Source organism: Oculina patagonica, chromosome 12 (genome assembly GCF_052425735.1).
Source record: "Oculina patagonica isolate OP01 chromosome 12, crgOcupat, whole genome shotgun sequence".
NCBI lineage: Eukaryota > Metazoa > Cnidaria > Anthozoa > Scleractinia > Oculinidae > Oculina > Oculina patagonica.
Window position 1 is genome coordinate 18,190,501 of NC_135769.1, and position 18,937 is coordinate 18,209,437.

Genomic DNA, 18,937 nt, shown 5'->3' on the forward strand with positions numbered 1-18,937 from the left:
CGATCCAGCCCGGCGGTGGGGGAGAAGAAGGCCCCAATACCTTGTTCGCCCACGAGTAGGGGAGGGAGGGTTTGCGCAACCCGGCGAACCTGCCACAGGGCTGTGTCCCCCCTATTACGCCATAGTTTGTTTGCGTGCCTCGTTATTGTCATGGTTGCCATTGCGTTACATTATATGGATATTTTTATCGTGCGGAATAGTGACATTAAGGTGCTGTTTACTGTCACAATCAAGATTACTTTTTTTAGAATACGGTAATGGTTTTGATTTAAATAAATGAACTTAGAGTTTGCTAAACTACTGCTAATGATGGGATCAAAAAACGCCAATGTAAACGTCTGAACCTTATATTTGTTGAACTTTTGATCCCTGGGTCTTAAATCTAACATTGTGCTTCCTGGGCTATTAACCATAACATGTTGGCTAATAATTTCCCTTCATTTGAACAGGTAATAGGAGTCAAACTGACTGGAGAGCTTAAGGGCTGGACATCACCAAAAGGTACAAAACTGCTCAATTGCTTCTCGTTTTAACTGATTGTCAATATAACTATTTCTGTCTTTGTTGTTATTGATTCCTCAGTTAATTTAAAAAAAAATATAATTCATAGATGATCCATGGTCAAGTTAGACATAAAAGGAAACAAACAACCATCCCTTGTTTGTGACTGATTTTTTACAGATGTTATCCTGAAAGTAGCTGGCATTTTAACAGTAAAAGGAGGAACTGGTGCCATTGTGGAATATTTTGGACCTGGAGTAGATTCCATTTCCTGTACAGGTACATGCCTGCCTTAAGCAGTTTAAAAAAAATGTTGATTCTTTGGTAATTCTGATAGCTTAAAAAGAGAAAGCTGGTTGGTACATTGTCATGTCTTCCAACCATGCAACTTTGTTTGTAATCAGAAGAGATCTTTATAGTTTTAAAAAAAACTAAATCAGTTGCAGAATACTTTGAAAGCTTCAATGAGATTTTACCTCTTGGCCCAGAGGTTTGAATATCAGTGGCAATTTTTAGGTCATATTGAACAAGCTTAAGTAGGGTCTGTTTTTTAAATATTCAGTACCTTGTACAGAAAGTTAGGGCAGTTGTTTAATATCTGTTGAAAAGCAGTCAAAACTGCATTCAACATAATGGTGAATGGCTGGTTAAGTGTAGAAGTACTACGGGGCTCAGAAAAAAATGAATTACAGCTTGCCCTTCTAACAGGCAACTCTCATATTTTGCTTGCCTAGAACAGCTCAATGCTTGTCTGAGATTTTTGGTCGTAAAATCATAATTTTGTTGGCAGAAGTCTTGCCTGGGCCCTTGCCTGACAGTTGGGCAAGTAAGAATAAAAAGTTATTTGCCCGAAGAGAAAAGCTATTTGTTCTAATGACTGGATGGTACCTGTCTCCAGCCCTGGTGCTAGTTTTGCCAGTAGTTTAATAGCAGACTGAAGTGTTTTGGATATACACAATAATTTAAGATAATCCTGTTCCCTTCTCATCATCATTTCAATAGGAATGGGAACAATTTGTAACATGGGTGCTGAAATTGGTGCCACAACGTCAGTGTTTCCCTACAATATGAGGATGGAGAAATACCTGAAGGCCACTGGAAGGTCACAGATTGCTGACCTTGCCAACAAACATGCTGCCTTTCTTCAGTCTGACAGTGGAGCAGATTATGATCAAGTTATTGAGATCAATCTCAGTGAGGTAGGTGCCTTTTGTCTCCCCTGTTATATATACTCAAGAGAATGTCTATCAAATGGTCATCTTTATGCTGCTTAAAAATGAGCTACCACCCTCTCACAAGATACTGGTAGTTTTATTTTACAGGCCAAGTGTCTTAGTTTTCTTTTAAAGCGAGTCACTGTGTTGTTTTTTGTGTTACAAGCCTTGTTTTAGCACCACCATTAGCACCTTTCTTTCAAAAAGCACTGCCTTTTTATTGAGTGCCTCAAATGTAGAGAGAAATAATTGGAAAATAAGTTATTTGAATGAAAACAGGCAAGAGTTCTACTAAAACAATAATTATTAGACTTTCTCCCCTGTTTTCTAAGAGGTGATAGTTGATCACTATCACCTGAAGAGCTAATTTTTGACAAGCAAATGTCTTTCAGATGTAGGTTGTTCTGAGTGATAAACTAATCATTCAAATACCCTAATTTCTAATTTTTTTTCCTTTGTGGTTTATTCACAATGACTAAGAATAGAGAAATAATCTGGATTGTCAGGAAACAATAACAATTCAATATTATTAGATTGAAGTACTTTGATCTTGCCAATAAAGACTTACAGATTTGTCGATAATGTATTTTCTCATGGTTATTTAATAAATATGAGCTTTTTTTTTCAGCTTGAACCTCATGTGAATGGTCCATTTACACCAGACTTGGCCCATCCCATCTCCAAACTGGGCTCAACAGCACAGGAGAAGGGCTGGCCAATGGACATTAGAGTTGGTGAGTAGCAGCTTATTGACTGTGTCATGTGACTCTAACCTTTTAAAACAAGGGACCATCTAATAACTACCACTCTGTTCTATAATATCTTTGTTTTGACAACTTTTGATTATAAACTGTTGCATTGTAGTCAACTTTAATATAACTTTAATAAGGATTATTTTTCAAGCTTTTTTTGTTTTGCAACTGTTAAGTTGCATGTGTTGTGGTTTAAATTTATCTTTAGTTAAAATTTTTCAAACCAGTTTGATTTTGATTTTTTATTGTCTCATATTCATCATCATAATCTGAAATGAGGAATTAAAAGAAAAATGGTTTGAAAATTTTTAAACCAAAGGTAAATTCAAACCGCAACACATACATAATTTGACAGAAAAACTCATTCTTTCTGTTTATTGATAGGTCTGATTGGCAGCTGTACCAATAGTAGTTATGAAGATATGACAAGAGCTGCAAGTATTGCAGAACAAGCTCTCAAACATGGTCTTAAGTCCAGGTAGGAGCACATCCCATCACTGAATTTTATTTTTTTACTTGGTGAAAGTGAAGTTTACAATTTGCCATTCCCTTTGCAATGGAACCCACATTATGGTGAGATTAACTTGGGTATTTTTAAAAGGAGTTTGTGGATTGGCAAATTCCTCAACTAAATAGAATATCATGCACTGTCAATATATTATTATTGGTTTATTGGTAAACCAAAACTCCATTACCACACTTGATTTGTGTGTTCAATAGTCCTTAATTAATGATTAAAATACTGATATTCATAGCAATTTACAGCTTTCAAAATGGCTTATTCAGCTTTTATCTCATAGTTCCTTGTTCAATTTAAACAAAGGAACATACAGTTTGTATTGAGGGGAAAGAAGAAATTATAATATTACAGATTGTAAATAAGGCACCCATAAATCCTTCATCTCGTTTCCCTCCCCACCTTTCTTACTAAGAGTATAAAACGGAATCCACTAGGAAGTCGAGTAATATTTATTAAAGTTGGACAAAAATCAATTTCCAGAATAATTTAAATCCTATTGCGTTATTTCCTACCCTTAATAAAAGGTAAAGATGTAAGTAATTATCCGTGATAACACCAACAACAATTTCTTATCAGAGTCTGAGAAAATGAATTTCAAAGTTCACAAGGTATGGGCAAAATCTCACGTGTAGCCATTTTGTAAATTCGTCTTAAGCGATTCAGTGGAATTCAGCGGAACTTCATAATGTGTTTTCGATGTGTGGTGTTGTTAGAAAAGATTTCTTTTGATAAGATATTTGAAGCAGTAACAAAAAAGTTTGCAATAAGGTGGAAATAATTCTGGTACAACAATTTCTTATCAGAGTCTGAGAAAATGATATTTAAAGTTCACAAGCTATGGGCAAAAGCTTACATCTTTTAAGCGATTCAGTGGAATTCAGGGGAACTTCAAAATGTGTTTTCGATGTGTGGTGTTGTTAGAAAAGATTTCTTCCGATAAGATATTTGGAGCAGTAACACAAAAGCTTGCAATCAGGTGTAAATAGTTTTGGTACATAATTTTGTCCAATAACTACTCGAAGTCCTGGCGGATTTCCTCATAATCATTAAATTTTATGTCTTATTATTGCTTCCATCGTAGGTCAATGTTCACAGTTACTCCTGGATCTGAACAAATTCGTGCAACCATTGAAAGAGATGGAATTGTAAGTAAAATTCATTATCATTATCCGAAACAAAGGAAAATAAAAATCAAACTGCCTTGTTAAACTAGTACTTCATGTCCTACCTAAAGTGCCAGAGGTTTTTCTTCAACTGTTTCCAGCTTTAGTCAAAGCTATGTCAAATCTCTGACTCTCCGACTCACTGTTAATTTGGCGTTCAAGGTCAATCCTATCCCATGCACATGAACCTATGGTTAGCATGTCCTGAACATTTTGTGTTGTTATTGTTATATCAGGCAGAGACGTTAAGAGAATTTGGAGGAACAGTGCTAGCAAATGCTTGTGGACCTTGCATTGGACAGTGGAACAGGTTTGAAGAAAGCAGTCAATTTTAATTTAATTTCATTACATGCAGTAGTCTTGTAGGTAATGCATCACACTTGAAATACATAGGTCATAAGGTCAAGTCCAGGCCTAGTCCCTGTGCTGTGTCACAGACAAAGCACGTCTCATCATACTATCTCTCCAAATAAAAAATCCATGTAATGGTCTAGCATCCCTTCCGGTGGGGATAAGAAATACTCCAAGAAGCGTATATGCTATGGAAGCCAGGAACCTCCTGCAAGATAGCTCAACACTTTGGCCCAATGCAGACTTTGATTACATAGTGGAGTGTTGGGCTCTGAAAAGGACTTTGTGTTCACTTTTAATTAATATTTTGGTTACTGCGTGAACCACAATGCTGTTTTCTGCTTGTACATGGAAGCATACCTAGCGGTGTTTACCAACCTTCTTTTATTTCCTAAACATTCACGTTTTGAGTATAAAAACATCTATAGGATTAGGTGTTTGTGTTGTTTTATGTTCAATCTAGGTCATCTTTACAATATCTTTGTTTTGTGTTTGCAGACAAGATGTCAAGAAGGGAGAAGATAACACAATAGTGACATCGTACAACCGAAATTTCACAGGACGTAATGATGCTAACCCTGCAACTCATGCTTTTGTCACTTCACCAGAGGTAAGAAACACTTAAGCGTAGTATGTCTAGCAAAGGCTTGATATACTGTCGTTAGGTAGCTACATGTACTAAGTGTGTGATACCATAGTTACATGTTAGTGGGTTTGTAGGTGGGTGGGTAGGTGTAATTAACGGGGCAAAATTAGGACGTATCAGAAAAATTGGGCCGAGCTTGAAATTAGAGGCGATTTGTTGAAATTCGTAGTTACTTTCATGAAGCGTGGTAATTTCCTATTATAAGGTAGGTAGGGAGGGAGGGAGGGAGGGAAAGAAGTAGGATTAGTTAGTGATAGGTAGCTAGATGGTTGTTGGAAGTCAGTCAGTAGAGCAGTAGGTAGGAAGGTAGGTGGGGTAGGTAGGTAGGGGGCTGGTAGGGGCAGGTAGACAGGCAGTAGGGGGAGGGAGGGAGGGGATTTAAGGTAGCTTTTAAACTGGGTAGCTCTTTCAGATTAAGTATTATTGAATTAACAAAAAAATGCATCAGTTTGTTGTATTGATCTGCAGATGGTGACAGCACTGTCCATAGCTGGTGACCTGAGTTTTAACCCTGAAACTGACTCATTAACTGGCACAAATGGTATGACATACATACACACATAGAGTTTCCTCAATCCCCAATTGCAACATTTAAATATGTCGCTCTAAAAATGAAGTTGATGTTACTGTCTTCTTTTGAATTTTTGTAGGTGAAACATTCAAACTTGAAAGTCCTTATGGTGATGAACTGCCAGACAAGGTAAACATCTCCTTAGTGAGAGCGTTTATGGAGGTTGTGAAACCAAAAGCAAAGTATCTCTGTTCTGGCCAATCACAAAGGACACAAAATTCCGTGAACCAGTCAAAACTCAAAGCAGATACATGCAGCTTACTTGAACTAAGGGAAAACTTTTGCAAACAAGTCATGATTGGTTTTGGGTGCAAGTTTTTAAAACCAATTACAATGGGTAGTAATGCAAATTCAAAGCAAACGCAAATTACTTTCAACAGTCGAGTGAAAATCGTTCTTACAGTCTTCTTGTGTGTAATTTACCTAGCACCCAATATGGTGAGCGCGGATAGGGTGATCAACTTGTTTACTCTAATGGCCTGAAAAGCTAAGTTTATGATGTTATTTGAAGGAGAAAATAAGTGCTGATCTTGAAACTTTGTACTTGCAGGGCTTTGATCCCGGCGAGGACACATACCAGGTTAGTTTTAAACTTGCTCTGCGATGTTGGATTTCGAGAACCAAGTCTTCTACGTTATTGATTGACCGGGTTTTGCACAGCCACTTTTTGTCTCACGTTTGAAGTTACTGTTTCTGCTGTTTCTTTATCATCATTATTTTTCCTTAACATTTCACGGAAAGAAGAGGGACTGTTTACAGTCTATAAATGAATGACATTGTAGACTTGCATCTGAAATTCAGTTGGGAAACACTATAATATTTTATTTTGCTTAGCAAACTCTGACAAAAACCACATACAAGTTAATTCGCTGTGGAAGAATTTTGTTTGAATTTACCTACTCCCCCTGAATTTGTTGAAGGAGTTGTTACATTGTTTAACAGTCGAATCTCTTCTTACGGACCCCTCCATATAACAGTGAGTTTAGCTAATCTCAGAGAAACCAGAATTTACATATCTGTCCATATTTAATACGGTGCAGGCTCTACTGTTTTTGCTGTCTCTTTACAGGCCCCACCAGCAGATGGTTCATCTGTCTCAGTGGACGTAAGTCCTCAAAGGTGAGTTGAACTTATAGTATCGAGCACCATGTTGAGTAGTTCTTGTGTTAAGAGAGATGAGTTTTCCTTTTTTTTTTGAACGGGTAAGGGATTAGACCTCGGGGTGGAGCCTCCCGGTTTTTTTTTTTTTTTTTTTTGGGGGGGGGGGGGGGGGGGAGGGTTGACGCAAATATTCTTGTAATAACATTTTAAGAGAAATTACATATTTTTCACTCCTAAAGCTTAAACAGCAATTAAACACCACTTCAGTGTGTTGTGTTTTGTTTTCCCTCAGTAACCGACTTCAACTTCTCACTCCATTTGACAAGTGGGACGGCAAGGACCTTGAGGACATGACAATTTTGATCAAGGTAATTACCAACGTAGCTACAGTTTGGATTAAAATGTCAGTGATTACACTCTAATGAATCATAAAATTGGAACTGCGAGTGAATATTTAAAGAGAAAAAGATCTTCCCAGTTATACAGCAACTTATGCAGTTGCAAAGAAAGCCTGAAGAAAAAAGGTAGGCTTAAGAGGATTCGAACCCATGACCTTCGCGATACCGGTGCAAACGCCCTATGGTCACTTGGAAATAAAGCATATCTAGCCACGTTCTGAATCTAATATGGCGGCAGCGTTGCAACCTCTATATCAGGGGCACCCAACAGACCGTTTCGGTGATATCTTTTGAAGACCTATAATCACCTACATTTTGGATAAAGCGAAAAATTGAGTTCTGTTCTTTTTTTGAGAAATGATATATATTTTGCAATAATAAAGAGATTAAGCATGACGTTTTGAACACGGTAAACGGCAAACGCAAGCTTGCCTTTCGATTCGGATATTCTTTTGTTACCTAAAATTTTATGGAATTCTAATATTAGTCCCTGCGTAAAAATAGAGCGAAAAATGCCACATTCACGACAAACAAAACTGTTACTCATTTCCGCGTACGAGCGCCAAACAGCAGACGGCAGAAGTTTTTGCTGTTTGCGGGAATAATAAACGTCATGCTTAGCCTCTCTAATTATATGCGGTATTTTTTTTACCAGGTGAAGGGCAAGTGCACAACAGACCACATCAGGTACAGTTAGATTTACTCGCAGTGACTAGTAGTCTCCAGTAATTTTCTTGTCACTCAATTATGTGTTCTCTGGCTTGCCGCGCAAAGAGTTCTCTAGCCTGCCACTGAAAGCTTATCCCTAGCCAGTCACGCAAAGCACGACTTCAGGGAAACTAAAAGATTGGAAACCGCACAAATTTTTTTGTTATTGGAATGGGGTGGGGGAGGAGGTGAAGGGGGTGGGTGTGAAACTCGCCACCCAACTTTTATGCTGTGATGAGCCAAGGAAAGTCTGCATATGACGCAAAGCAACTCATTCATTACTTTTACAGCTTACAGAGACAAGCTGCTGCAGAAATTTGAGAAAACAACTTTAAGCTGACTGAGAACTTAAAAACGTTGCTTTCCCTACTGTTTCCCTTCTTATCGAGATTAGACAAACACTTCCGTCAGTCGAAATGCAGTCTCGAGAATGGTCGGAGCCTGCGATTGTTATTATAGATGCTTAGAATAGTAACAAGATGATACATGTATTCTTAAAACGCCAAGCTGAGGAGAAATGTTTGGAAGCTCGCGCAATTTTTGATGGAATAAAGAATGGAAAACTCCCAAGATGTGGAGATGACAAAAACTAGTCTGTTTGTGCGAAAATTTGCCAAGAATCTGCTGTTTGCCTAGCTATGTTCAATACTTGATCTTGTGCTTTCTTCTGTTGATTTAGTGCTGCAGGCCCGTGGCTCAAGTACAGAGGCCATTTGGATAACATTTCTAACAACATGTTTATTGGGTGCGTATAAAATGATAGGACAATACCATTATTTGTGTTGGGGGCATTGTTTTTTCCTCAACCGTTAGCCTGGGAGGCGCGGTGGATTTTTAATGCTGTAGATGGGGTGGGTTTGGTGGGGGTGTTTTTTTGGTTTTTTCTTTTTTTTTGGGGTTTTTGGTACTGGTGGCATGTTGAACTTTCTACACGTTTCTATTCGTCGTGTGTGCGACCATCTCTCCAAAGTGACCGCGGCCATTTTTAGGGGGCTAAAGGTTCGAAATTTTCTTTTGTACTTACCACACAACCTAAGCTTTTATGATAAATGTTGTTCTTGGAGTAAAATTTATGCCTTTCTTTATTCTCCTCGCTTGTGTGTTTGATTATATACTTATCGTAAGGAGAAATAAGATGTTATTATCCGTTAATACTCAGAGCCATTAACAGTGAGAATGATAAGGCAAACGATGTCAAGAATCAGCTGACTGGAGAGTTTGGAGGAGTCCCTGACACCGCACGAGACTACAAGGTAAACAACATACAGTAGGCCCCCGAATTTCTTGAATGTCATTCACTGTCGGTACTTTACCTTACACCGTTTCAGTTACGCGGCATGTGTCCGTCATCTGGGTAACAGCCCGATCAAAATGTGAGCAGCTGATTCTTTCGCAACTCGAATTTTGATAGAATTTGTCGTCGACAAGGAATTTAAAAAGTCATTTTGAAAGCCCTTAAGCTATATACAAGCAGTGCAAGGTCATTGGCTAATTTGTGTCTGCCAAAGAAAAATTGCAGTGAACTGCAGTCAGCCGTACTTATAGCAGTGGATTGATGGTCGATGGAGGAACAGAAAACAGATAGTAAAAGGTGGAAGCGTGGTCAAAAAAATGACAATAAATCTCTACGGGCCCCTTGCTTCTTCGATCCCAACCGATAAAGACGGCTGAGATTCAAGCGGGAAAATATACTGATGACGTAACACTTCAAGGATCCGTGTACTGTTTTGATTGGTTGTTCAGAACAAACCAACCAATCAAAGACACTTCTGGAATCTGTGAACTCTCCAGGCTCTCACGCCATGTTCTCCAGTCTGCCCACTCATGACCTAGCAGCCTAGGGCACAGCCTTAGCATAGTCCTTTTACTGCACATGTTTGTTTTAACCCCTCTCCCTCAAATTATTTTATGGCAGGCAAAAGGAGTAAAGTGGGTTGCTGTCGGAGATGAGAACTACGGTGAAGGAAGCAGTAGAGAGCATGCAGCTCTTGAGCCAAGACATCTTGGAGGACGAGCAATCATTGTCAAGAGCTTTGCACGTATCCATGGTATGTTTGTTGTTGTTGCAATTGCTACTGCTGTTCTTGTTGAGCAAGAAAAGGAGAGCTTGTTTTTATGACCATGGATGGGCTCGCCCATTTCTAGGTCTGACTACGTCTTTCGTGTCCCTCTTGCTATGATAAATCTCATATATTTACACGGACAATTTTATGTGACAAATATATTTGATCGTGAGATGACACGACAAATTTGTCAGCAGACCAAAGTAAGTGCGAGAATGATCGGACAGCAGAGAACGCGTCACAGTGCCCAGTGGGAGGGGGACCACAAGGCCGAGTCAAATGCTACATAATGTGACAAGCGTCTACACGAGCAATTTTTCGTATATGACAATTTTATTAAATTGCTCGTGTAAGCTCGGCTTTAAAAAAAAAAACACTATTTCACCTTTTGAACTCAGAAATGTCGTATGCCAAAAACGAGACAGGCTAATTAAACCAATGTATTGTGTTCTTAGTTCTAACGTGATACTGAAACATTCCTTTGAGAAAAAAATCTCGTCTCACTTTATGTATTCGTAACTGAGGATCTTTTGCTGTTTCTTTTCAGAAACGAATTTGAAGAAGCAGGGTAAGTATATGGCCCAAAACTGAGCTTTTAAAACAATTTTCAGTTAACCCCTCGTGTTCTGTTGCCTATCCTTTTGCTACCAAACAGACAAGAAAAGCCTTTTCTTGTCTGTTTGGTAGCAAACTGAGTAGTGATAAGATTGTATTAGAAAACATAAATAGCTTTACAAAGCTTCATTTGGCTGGCATAGGTCAAAGGTCAAGAATAAAATTCAAGTGCCTTCCAATCCCAATAACTCCCTTTTACTGGGAAGTACACCATTCTTCAAGCAAATAGCTCATGTGTAAACAAAGACTATATAGCCAGTCACTTCGCACAAACATCTTATTTTGTTTGTTACTTTGAAAGGACTTCTGCCTCTGACGTTTGCTAATGCAGCTGACTATGACAAGGTTCAGCCTGATGACAAGCTCTCTCTGCTAGGTCTTAAAGACCTTGCACCTGGCAAGGTAAATAAATAGTCTGATTATTCTCGGCATGTTTCCATATCGCTTGACCAGGACATGCGCGAAATTGCAACTTCAACACTGGCCAAACGGAGTCGAAAGGAGAGGCCCGTTTGGAAATAAGAATTTGCGCACCGACAACGTAAGTAATAACAAGGAATAAGACACAAGTTGAAAACTTGGGACTTTGTTTGGCCAGGACTTGCGACGACTCAAGATAATCGCAGGTCGTTGGTTGCTAAAGCCTGTCCAAACGGAGGCGACAAGTGGGCGCAATTCGAACTTGCGTACAGACTTTCGTTTGGACGCCAAACGGACTCACACATTTTCTCGCTGGTGCAAGCAAGTTGTAGGAAAAAAACGCCAGTTAAGGGCCTTAGGCCTAGTCCCGCGCGGTCAAAATGTAAACGATTGACGTGTAATCAATTTGCATTAGGTGGCCAAACCGTGAAAAAGTTGCGCCAACTTGGGTCAATCAATCAATCAACTTTGTTTTACGAGGGTTGCACGTAACAGTCTTCGACTGACAAACCTGTGGCCCTCGGATTCCCGATCGATTTGGAATTTATAATTGTTGTTTTTTTTGGAGGGAGAAAAACGGAGAAAACGGAAAAAAAACCCCGGAAAAAAGAAGAAAAAAAAAAAAAAAAAAAACACATATATTATAACACGGCAGAAGAAAACCCGCGCCACAGGGGGGGGGGGGGAGCGCCCCCACCACCCCCCCCCCCCCCCCCCCCATATTTAATCCCGACTAAAGTGAAACTAAGCAATTCAACGCAGGTGCACACAAGTCCTGGCCAAACGGAGTTGTATTGGACATAAGCCTTAAAGGCTCGGTCACTGAAACGGAGTCAAAAGTGTGTTTGGATAAAGAACAATTACATGCGTGGTTACGTGGTCAGGTCAGAGTTAATGGTCAGGTGATAGAATTCTTCACCGCGAGTTATTTAGATCGATTTGTTTTTTCTCTTTTTACAGCCCGTGAAGTGCGTAGTGAAACACAAAGATGGAAGCCAAGACGAGTTCCAGCTGAATCACACTATGAATGAGTCACAGATTGAGTGGTTTAGGGCTGGCTCTGCACTCAATAGAATGGCCGAGGTGGCTGCAAAATAAGCCTTCGAAAGGACAAAAGAACTTCCGTGTTTAAGTATATTTCGTTTCTGCAGTTGTTCTGCGTCGTTAAGATTGAAAATTACAAAGTACTTGATAAGTAACGGAGGCAGAACTAACCTGAGTGGATTTCGTGAAGATTTTCCAGTGACGTGTAAAATTCTTTAGCTTTACTGAGGTTTTAACCGTGAAACCAAGTTGCAGTCAAATGTTTATTTAACAATAGACACTTTTATAGCTTCCCAGTTTGTTTGTTCGTCTCAGGAACAAACTGATTGAAAGCTTTTTAGCCGAGCAAAAATGATTTCTGTCATGTTCTAGCTTGATTTCCGAAATCGCTATTAGAGAGGACAGATTGTTAATATGGTTGAAGTTCTCTTCAGCGTTATTAAAGAAAAATTATTTGTTGGTATTTGTCATATTATTTTACCCATCTTCCTAAAAGGTTGCCCAGGATTGAAAAAATTAATTAGTATTATTTCTAAGCCCAAGGAGGGGCACCCCCTTATATAAGCTATAATAGGTATGTACCGCGCCAATGGATACGGTTTTTGAGACATAATAGCCTAAATAGGGTATAGATTTTGGCCATTTTGGTCTGAATTGGGCGAAATAGGGTATGAAAGAAATAGGGGACGTTGGAATTTTGGGCCAGGTTAAAAAGGGGTGGGGGGGGGGGGATATTTTTGTTGGTCCGAAATCAGGTACGGGTCTCAAGAAGCGTGACTCACACCCCATACAAAGTACCTCTCCCCCTACCACGCCCCGCTTGTAAGTAACAGCAACCAGTTCGTTGATAACGAAACCAATTTTAAAAACCCTCTAAGGGATACCAAAGCAATTCTCAACCCCTGGTTACACGTTTTAATCTGCACTTTACTTGCAAATTTATCCATTGCCTACTAGATTTCTATGTTCTGTAGGGACGTGAGTAGGTTAATATGAAAAAGCTGGATAGGGGAAGGATTTCGCTTGCAGACAGATCGACCTAAAGACGGGGCGTGGGAGCGGCTTATTACGGCATTTTATCAGAACGACTAGAATGTTTGAATGCATGCATAGGGGCACACAACACACGATAAACTATTGCACTGTTTCTTTTCCGGATCGTCCTAGGTCAGGAGAATAACTTACTAGTGTCAGAAACCCGTAATTGATAACTGAACCCATCTAAGTCATCTAATGGAACGGGGAGGCCTGGTAGCTTGAGTTGGGGACAATTTGTGCCTACATACAAAACGTACCAAACTGTCAAACGTCGAGTTCAACGTGCTTTGGACGACTTTTGTACGTTTTCCAGACTTCAAAGCTTTGTTTCATTATTTTGGCTTAAGAGGTTAGTATTATTTTTATTTTATAGCAACTTAACTGACGCTTGAAATCGATTTGATATTGTTTTCGACCACTTCTATGTTAACTGTAGCCGAAAACATCAAAGTTTTGTACGATCTTTGCAATCAGCTGTCCTGAAACCCCCGGGTGAAACTTTGTAATTTTTAATTTCGCTGCAGTGCATTTTCTGAATTAGCACATCAAGAGGAGTTTTACTCATCTCTCATTTGATGCATGAGCCCTCCTACATCATTGGTTTTTATGGCATAATTTCTGATTTATAAGTATTTTATTTATTTCAGCAGATCGCTGATGAGTGATTCACTCACTCCACAGACTTGTCAGACTTGTAACCAGACTTTTGATAATCCATCATCTCTAGCAGACCATGAGAGAACTCATGCCAAACTCAAACCTCACAAATGTCATTATTTTGATAAGACATTCACAACAGAGATAAATTGTAAAGAGCATGAGAGATTGCACACTGGTGTTATGTTATACAAGTGTCCTCATTGTGAGCTCAGGTTTAGAACAAGATCACGTTTTTCTGCACACAAGAGACTACACACTGAACGGCACAATTGTCCTTATTGTGATAAGACTTTTGTGATAACAGAAGCTTGGAAAAGTCATATGTTGACACACGAAGAGGAGTCAAGTCCGTACAAATGTTCCTTTTGTGAGCAATGTTTCCAACAGTTGCAAGATCTTAAGGAGCACCAAGAAACTCATAGAGGTGTTGACAGGCCTTACATTTGTCCACTGTGCAAAAAGGATTTTGAATCCAAGAAAGTTTGGAGGAAACACATTAACAATCACACTGCAAAGAAGCGTTTTAAGTGTGCACATTGTGATATGAGATTCAGAGATACATCACATCTCGCAGAGCACGAGAGAGTTCACACAGGTGCCAGGCCTTATGAGTGTTCTTACTGCGGCAAGACTTTTAAAAAGACATCAGGGTTGAAACTCCATGAAACAATACATACTGGTGTACATAATTACCCCTGTCGTCATTGTTACAAGGTATTTAGACACCCTTCTTCACGTAAACTTCATGAAACAACACATACCACTGGAGTATATGGTTATCCCTGCCATCATTGTGACAAAGTGTTTAGACATCCTTCTTCACGTAATGCTCATGTCGAAAGAATACATAATGGCGTTGCACGTTACAAATGCGACTACTGCAGCAAATACTTTGCCAGTCGTTTTAATCTTAACAGACATGTCAGGGTTCACACAGGCAACCAGCCATACAGCTGCTCTCAGTGTGACAAACGGTTTTCTGATGCAACAAATTACCACAGACACAAAGTAGTCCACAGTGCTGCAAAACCATTCAAATGCACAAAGTGTGAAAATAGCTTCAAAAGAAAATCAAGCCAGAACAGTCACAGCAAATGCAAGCATCATAAAGAAGATCAGTTTGCACCAGAACGTGATAGAACAACAAGTGTTGTAGTTGTTGCTGTACTTTAAGTAAAGGTTATAACAAGACGTCACTTGAATTCATGTTTTCTGAAAGGAATACCAGAGGATGCCTGAATAACGACAAGGGTCAAGGGGAAAAAGTTGTTATAAACAGAACAAGAACATTGCAGAGATAAAAACCTTATTTTGACAGTACTTGCCATGTGGAGGGAGGGGGGTGACCCCCAGGGGGGTACTCCGGCTTGTAAACGACGGGGATGATCGAATGGAGGCAAAACTCAGGACCCAAAAAAATCCCTTAGTCTTCCGACATTACCCAAAATAATCCCTAAACCAAAAATAACCCCCCCAAAAATCCCTTGTCAAATTACCCCTAAATTGCCAGGAGGTGTAATAACATAACACAAAAGAACGCTCGTTTTGTTCATTCCTCATACCATAAATGCGCCAAGGCACTTTGGTTTGTTTTTAATACCCAAAAAAATCCCTATCTAAATCAAGATACCCAAAAAAATACTTGCCAAATTTTCCAACCCAAAAAAATCCAGGAATCGAAAATTTCAAACCCAAAAAAATCCTTCGATCATCCCCGTCATTAACAAGCGGGAGTACCCCCCCTGGGGGGTGACCCAAAGAAGTGCACCAAAACTGTGCAATTTATATTTTCTCAAAAAGAATCCAGACTTGCCTGGGCAAGTGAGAAGTGGTATAATTTCCATCCACACAATGTGTTTAATGTCTACTGGTACCAGGTATTTATTCTATTACACTTGAAGGTGTGCCACTTAAGTTTGAGCTCCTTAACTTTTGATAACATTAGGTTTTGTGGCATTGTCAAAGTCTGTGGAAGTCTAGTGGCTACCCAGTGCTAGTTTGTCACAAGTTCATGTAATTGTTTCATTACTTTCAACTCCATTTGGCACTTGGGCCCAGGATGACAACATTTTATGACTTCATTTGATTGAGTTGGTGGCAGCTGGTTTAGAAATTGATGTTTAGTGTTCAATAAAAGTTCTCTCAAGTTCATATTTTAAATACTTGCAACTCCGCTATTTCGTCCTTGGGCTCAAGACAACAATATGTTGCACCTTTTCTTTGTTGGAATTTTAGGCACGTGGTTTAGAAAGTTATGTTGAATGTTCAATAAAAAGTTTTCTGAAAAGAGCTATAGTTTGTGCTGTCATTTTACCAGTTCATTAGTTGTTCCACAGTCTTATGTTATAACTACTTCCTGTCTTTAATAAACAGTGTGGACACACAAAACCAAAGAATAACAAAAGTTTAAAACTCTGGCCTGATCACAATTATTGGGCAATGCAGAAATCAATGTAGACACCTAAAGGCGTTCACGCAGGATGTTTAAATGGCTTCCCACAGTAACTTTTATAAAAGAGAAATGCAAACATGTGATTGACAAGGGTTTGTATACAAAAAAAAAAAACTACAAAAACTAAACAAGAGCTTTTGAAGCGAATTTTTAGTTGCATAAAACATTTTACATGATCTAAGATACAATGCTTCCATGGGAAACAAACATGTGGTTCCACAGGAAAAGAGAGACTTCCGCAATCAATCAATCAATCAATCAACATGCCGTTTGTTTGAAGGGGGAAAAAAGGAACCCTTACCTTACTAATTATATTGTAAGTAGAGTATCGTAATTAGAGTAATGTAATGTGTTGTCCCGGGGGGGGGGGGACTCCCATATTAAAGGGACGGGGATGCTCGTCGGAAATTTTGAAAAGAACCCCTAAAAGAGACCAATCCGGGCATGGCTCAAGCTATTTTAGACCCCAAAAAGATACCAAAATTCTTAAAAGAGGATTTATATTTGTAAATTTCTTCGTGTGTAACCCTAAACGAGACCATTATGCCTAAAAATATTGGCGTTTTGCCTGGAACACCCAAAGCGAGACCAAAAATCCGAAATTTACACCCCTAAGCGAGATGACGAGCATCCCCGTCACTTTCAAAAGCGAGTCCCCCCCCCCCCCCGGGTGTGTTGTATTGTAAATAGCGCCCTTGTGTAAGTAGTGTAATGAAATGCAATGGAATGTAATGTAACTTCTTGTTTTTTGTGTCTTGCAATAACAAAAAAACCCTCACCCTACTGACCCCCCTCCGGCCTCCCTACTACGTCATCCTGCATAAATATTATTGAGTCATGTTATCCACCTTCAGCCTCCCCTCCCCTCCCCTCCCCTGCACACATGCATGCTATCTCCCCCCCCCCCATCTCCCCTCTACTAGCTCACCCAAGGAGAAAAAAAAAAGATTTATTTAAGGTCGCGCAGGACCCTTGCAATCATTAGTATGTATTTATTTAAAGAGTATGCACGAACTGCCGGACGACTGAAGCCGACAACAAACGAAATATTCATGAGAATGTTTGTTTTTAAACTCTTTTGTACAAGTAATTACTAGTTATTGTTTTAAGCGTTGTGCCACGTGCGCTGGAACATAGGAAATTACCGTAAAACCCGCAGATAAGCCGCACCTTTTTTCCAAAAATTTTCGTTCGAAAGCGGGGTGCGGCTATCTGCGGGAACATCGGAAAGTTTACGTTCGAGAAGAAGACTTCCTAAAGACTCAACTTTGAATTTTGATTCGACTTTCGATTTTCTTTGATTTACTTTCAAAAAACTTTTTTCCAACATTTGAGTTGTTAAACTCAGGGTGCGGCTTATCCGCGGGTGTTTACGGTATCATAAATAGATTCACAGCTTTGAGTATATCACACGTTGTTGTAAACATTGGCTCGGAAGGTCTTCGGAAGCCTCAAAACCTTCAATTTTGTGTCCAAGTTTTCTCTGCCGATATAGAATTTCAAGAGTTGATTCGCGAGGAACATAAACTTGGTGTACTCTATTGTGTTCTGGCTAGAGCGAATTTTTAAATTTCCTTCTCAAAATGAAGATAGCATGTTTCAAAGTTTAGATTTCACATTTTTACGCTCTTAGAAGCCATTAACTTGTAGCAGTTTTTGAAATCGAAAATTTCGTTCTAGTGGGAACACAAAAGAAGTTATGATTGATCACTAAGCTAGTATAATCATTTATTAATAATTTGGTGCGCTGTGCTAGCTGAAAACTTGGACACAAAATCGCATTATCTTCAGTTAAACTTTTAAGGGCTTGTAACATCACAGACAACGGTCATCTCTCAGTAAAAGGACAATCATGATGTAATTCCATCATCCCTGAGTATCCTTATTAAATTTTATAGGAATCGATATTCAAAATGTAGCGAATTAAAGCTTTACAAGATAGCACTCCAACAAGAAATTTGACTAATGAATTTATTAATGAGCAAGGGTCCTGCGCGGACCTTAAGGAGGCTCAACGTAGTTTTTTTAGCCCTGGGGTGGTCGTTTTAAAAATGAAAACTATCTAGGAAGTTAATCAAGAATGAAGTTTGTTGTAACTTCTTGTAGTTTCCTACAATTGGCAATCGATATATTTAGCCAAATTAAAGCAAAAACTCTCTCGCTTTTAGTCAATAGTCTTTGATGGTGTAAGTATTTATATTTCATATTGAATAACTGCGTTTGAATACTACGAAACAATTTAAAAGCACCCATTTCACATTAAAATGGAATATCTCTGAAAATTTCATTCTTGATTTACTTGAAAACGCTCTTACAGATTTTTCTAAAATTCTGTCAACAGTTAGTTAATCTACTAATATTTAACATATCAAAAAATAAACACCAATTGTCAATCTAGATTTCGAGAAAATCAAGCTTGTTTGAAAACAAAAGAAAATGACAATCGTTGCTATGGTAACCTTTGTGACTAAGTTAAGTGACCAGTAAAAAATTAAACTTTGGTCATATTTGATCATTATAGTGTATTTTGCCAAAAATCGAACATTGGCTTCCTAGATAACTTTCATTTTGAAAACGACCACCCTAGGGCTAAAAAAACTACATCGAGCCTCCTTAAGGCACTTGAATTAGGGCAGCAAGGGTGCTCCCTTTCTTCTTCGGGTGTGAGGAGGCTGGTGGGAGCACAGGTAACAGGACTATGAGAGTTTGTATGGATGACT

General features: G+C 39.0%; 2 protein-coding genes across 3 annotated transcripts in view; both read left to right on the forward strand.

Annotated features, from left to right (window-relative positions):
* Positions 1-12,526, forward strand: part of LOC144632401 (aconitate hydratase, mitochondrial-like) — a 184,885-nt gene extending 172,359 nt beyond the window's left edge. For both annotated transcript variants that reach the window (XM_078491047.1, XM_078491048.1), the window contains 20 exons: positions 450-501; positions 682-780; positions 1,504-1,700; positions 2,344-2,449; positions 2,852-2,945; positions 4,069-4,132; positions 4,387-4,460; positions 5,000-5,111; positions 5,616-5,688; positions 5,798-5,847; positions 6,269-6,298; positions 6,788-6,837; positions 7,112-7,187; positions 7,873-7,904; positions 8,605-8,670; positions 9,085-9,178; positions 9,841-9,973; positions 10,536-10,556; positions 10,905-11,005; positions 11,984-12,526. In XM_078491047.1, the coding sequence (XP_078347173.1) occupies positions 450-501; positions 682-780; positions 1,504-1,700; positions 2,344-2,449; positions 2,852-2,945; positions 4,069-4,132; positions 4,387-4,460; positions 5,000-5,111; positions 5,616-5,688; positions 5,798-5,847; positions 6,269-6,298; positions 6,788-6,837; positions 7,112-7,187; positions 7,873-7,904; positions 8,605-8,670; positions 9,085-9,178; positions 9,841-9,973; positions 10,536-10,556; positions 10,905-11,005; positions 11,984-12,121 (1,662 nt within the window). In that variant the 3' untranslated portion in view covers positions 12,122-12,526. The remainder of the gene's footprint in view (positions 1-449; positions 502-681; positions 781-1,503; positions 1,701-2,343; positions 2,450-2,851; positions 2,946-4,068; positions 4,133-4,386; positions 4,461-4,999; positions 5,112-5,615; positions 5,689-5,797; positions 5,848-6,268; positions 6,299-6,787; positions 6,838-7,111; positions 7,188-7,872; positions 7,905-8,604; positions 8,671-9,084; positions 9,179-9,840; positions 9,974-10,535; positions 10,557-10,904; positions 11,006-11,983) is intronic.
* Positions 12,527-13,383: 857 nt separating this feature from the next.
* Positions 13,384-16,056, forward strand: LOC144632451 (uncharacterized). Its single transcript, XM_078491107.1, has 2 exons — positions 13,384-13,454; positions 13,756-16,056. Exon 2 carries the CDS (start codon positions 13,763-13,765, stop codon positions 14,936-14,938), a length of 1,176 nt encoding a protein of 391 aa, XP_078347233.1. The 5' UTR covers positions 13,384-13,454; positions 13,756-13,762; the 3' UTR covers positions 14,939-16,056.
* The last annotated feature ends 2,881 nt before the right edge of the window (positions 16,057-18,937 follow it).

What these genes read in the sequence shown, in the direction of transcription:
- LOC144632451 (XM_078491107.1), top strand. Translation starts at nt 13,763, where the DNA reads ATGAGTGATTCACTCACTCCACAGACTTGTCAGACTTGTAACCAGACT.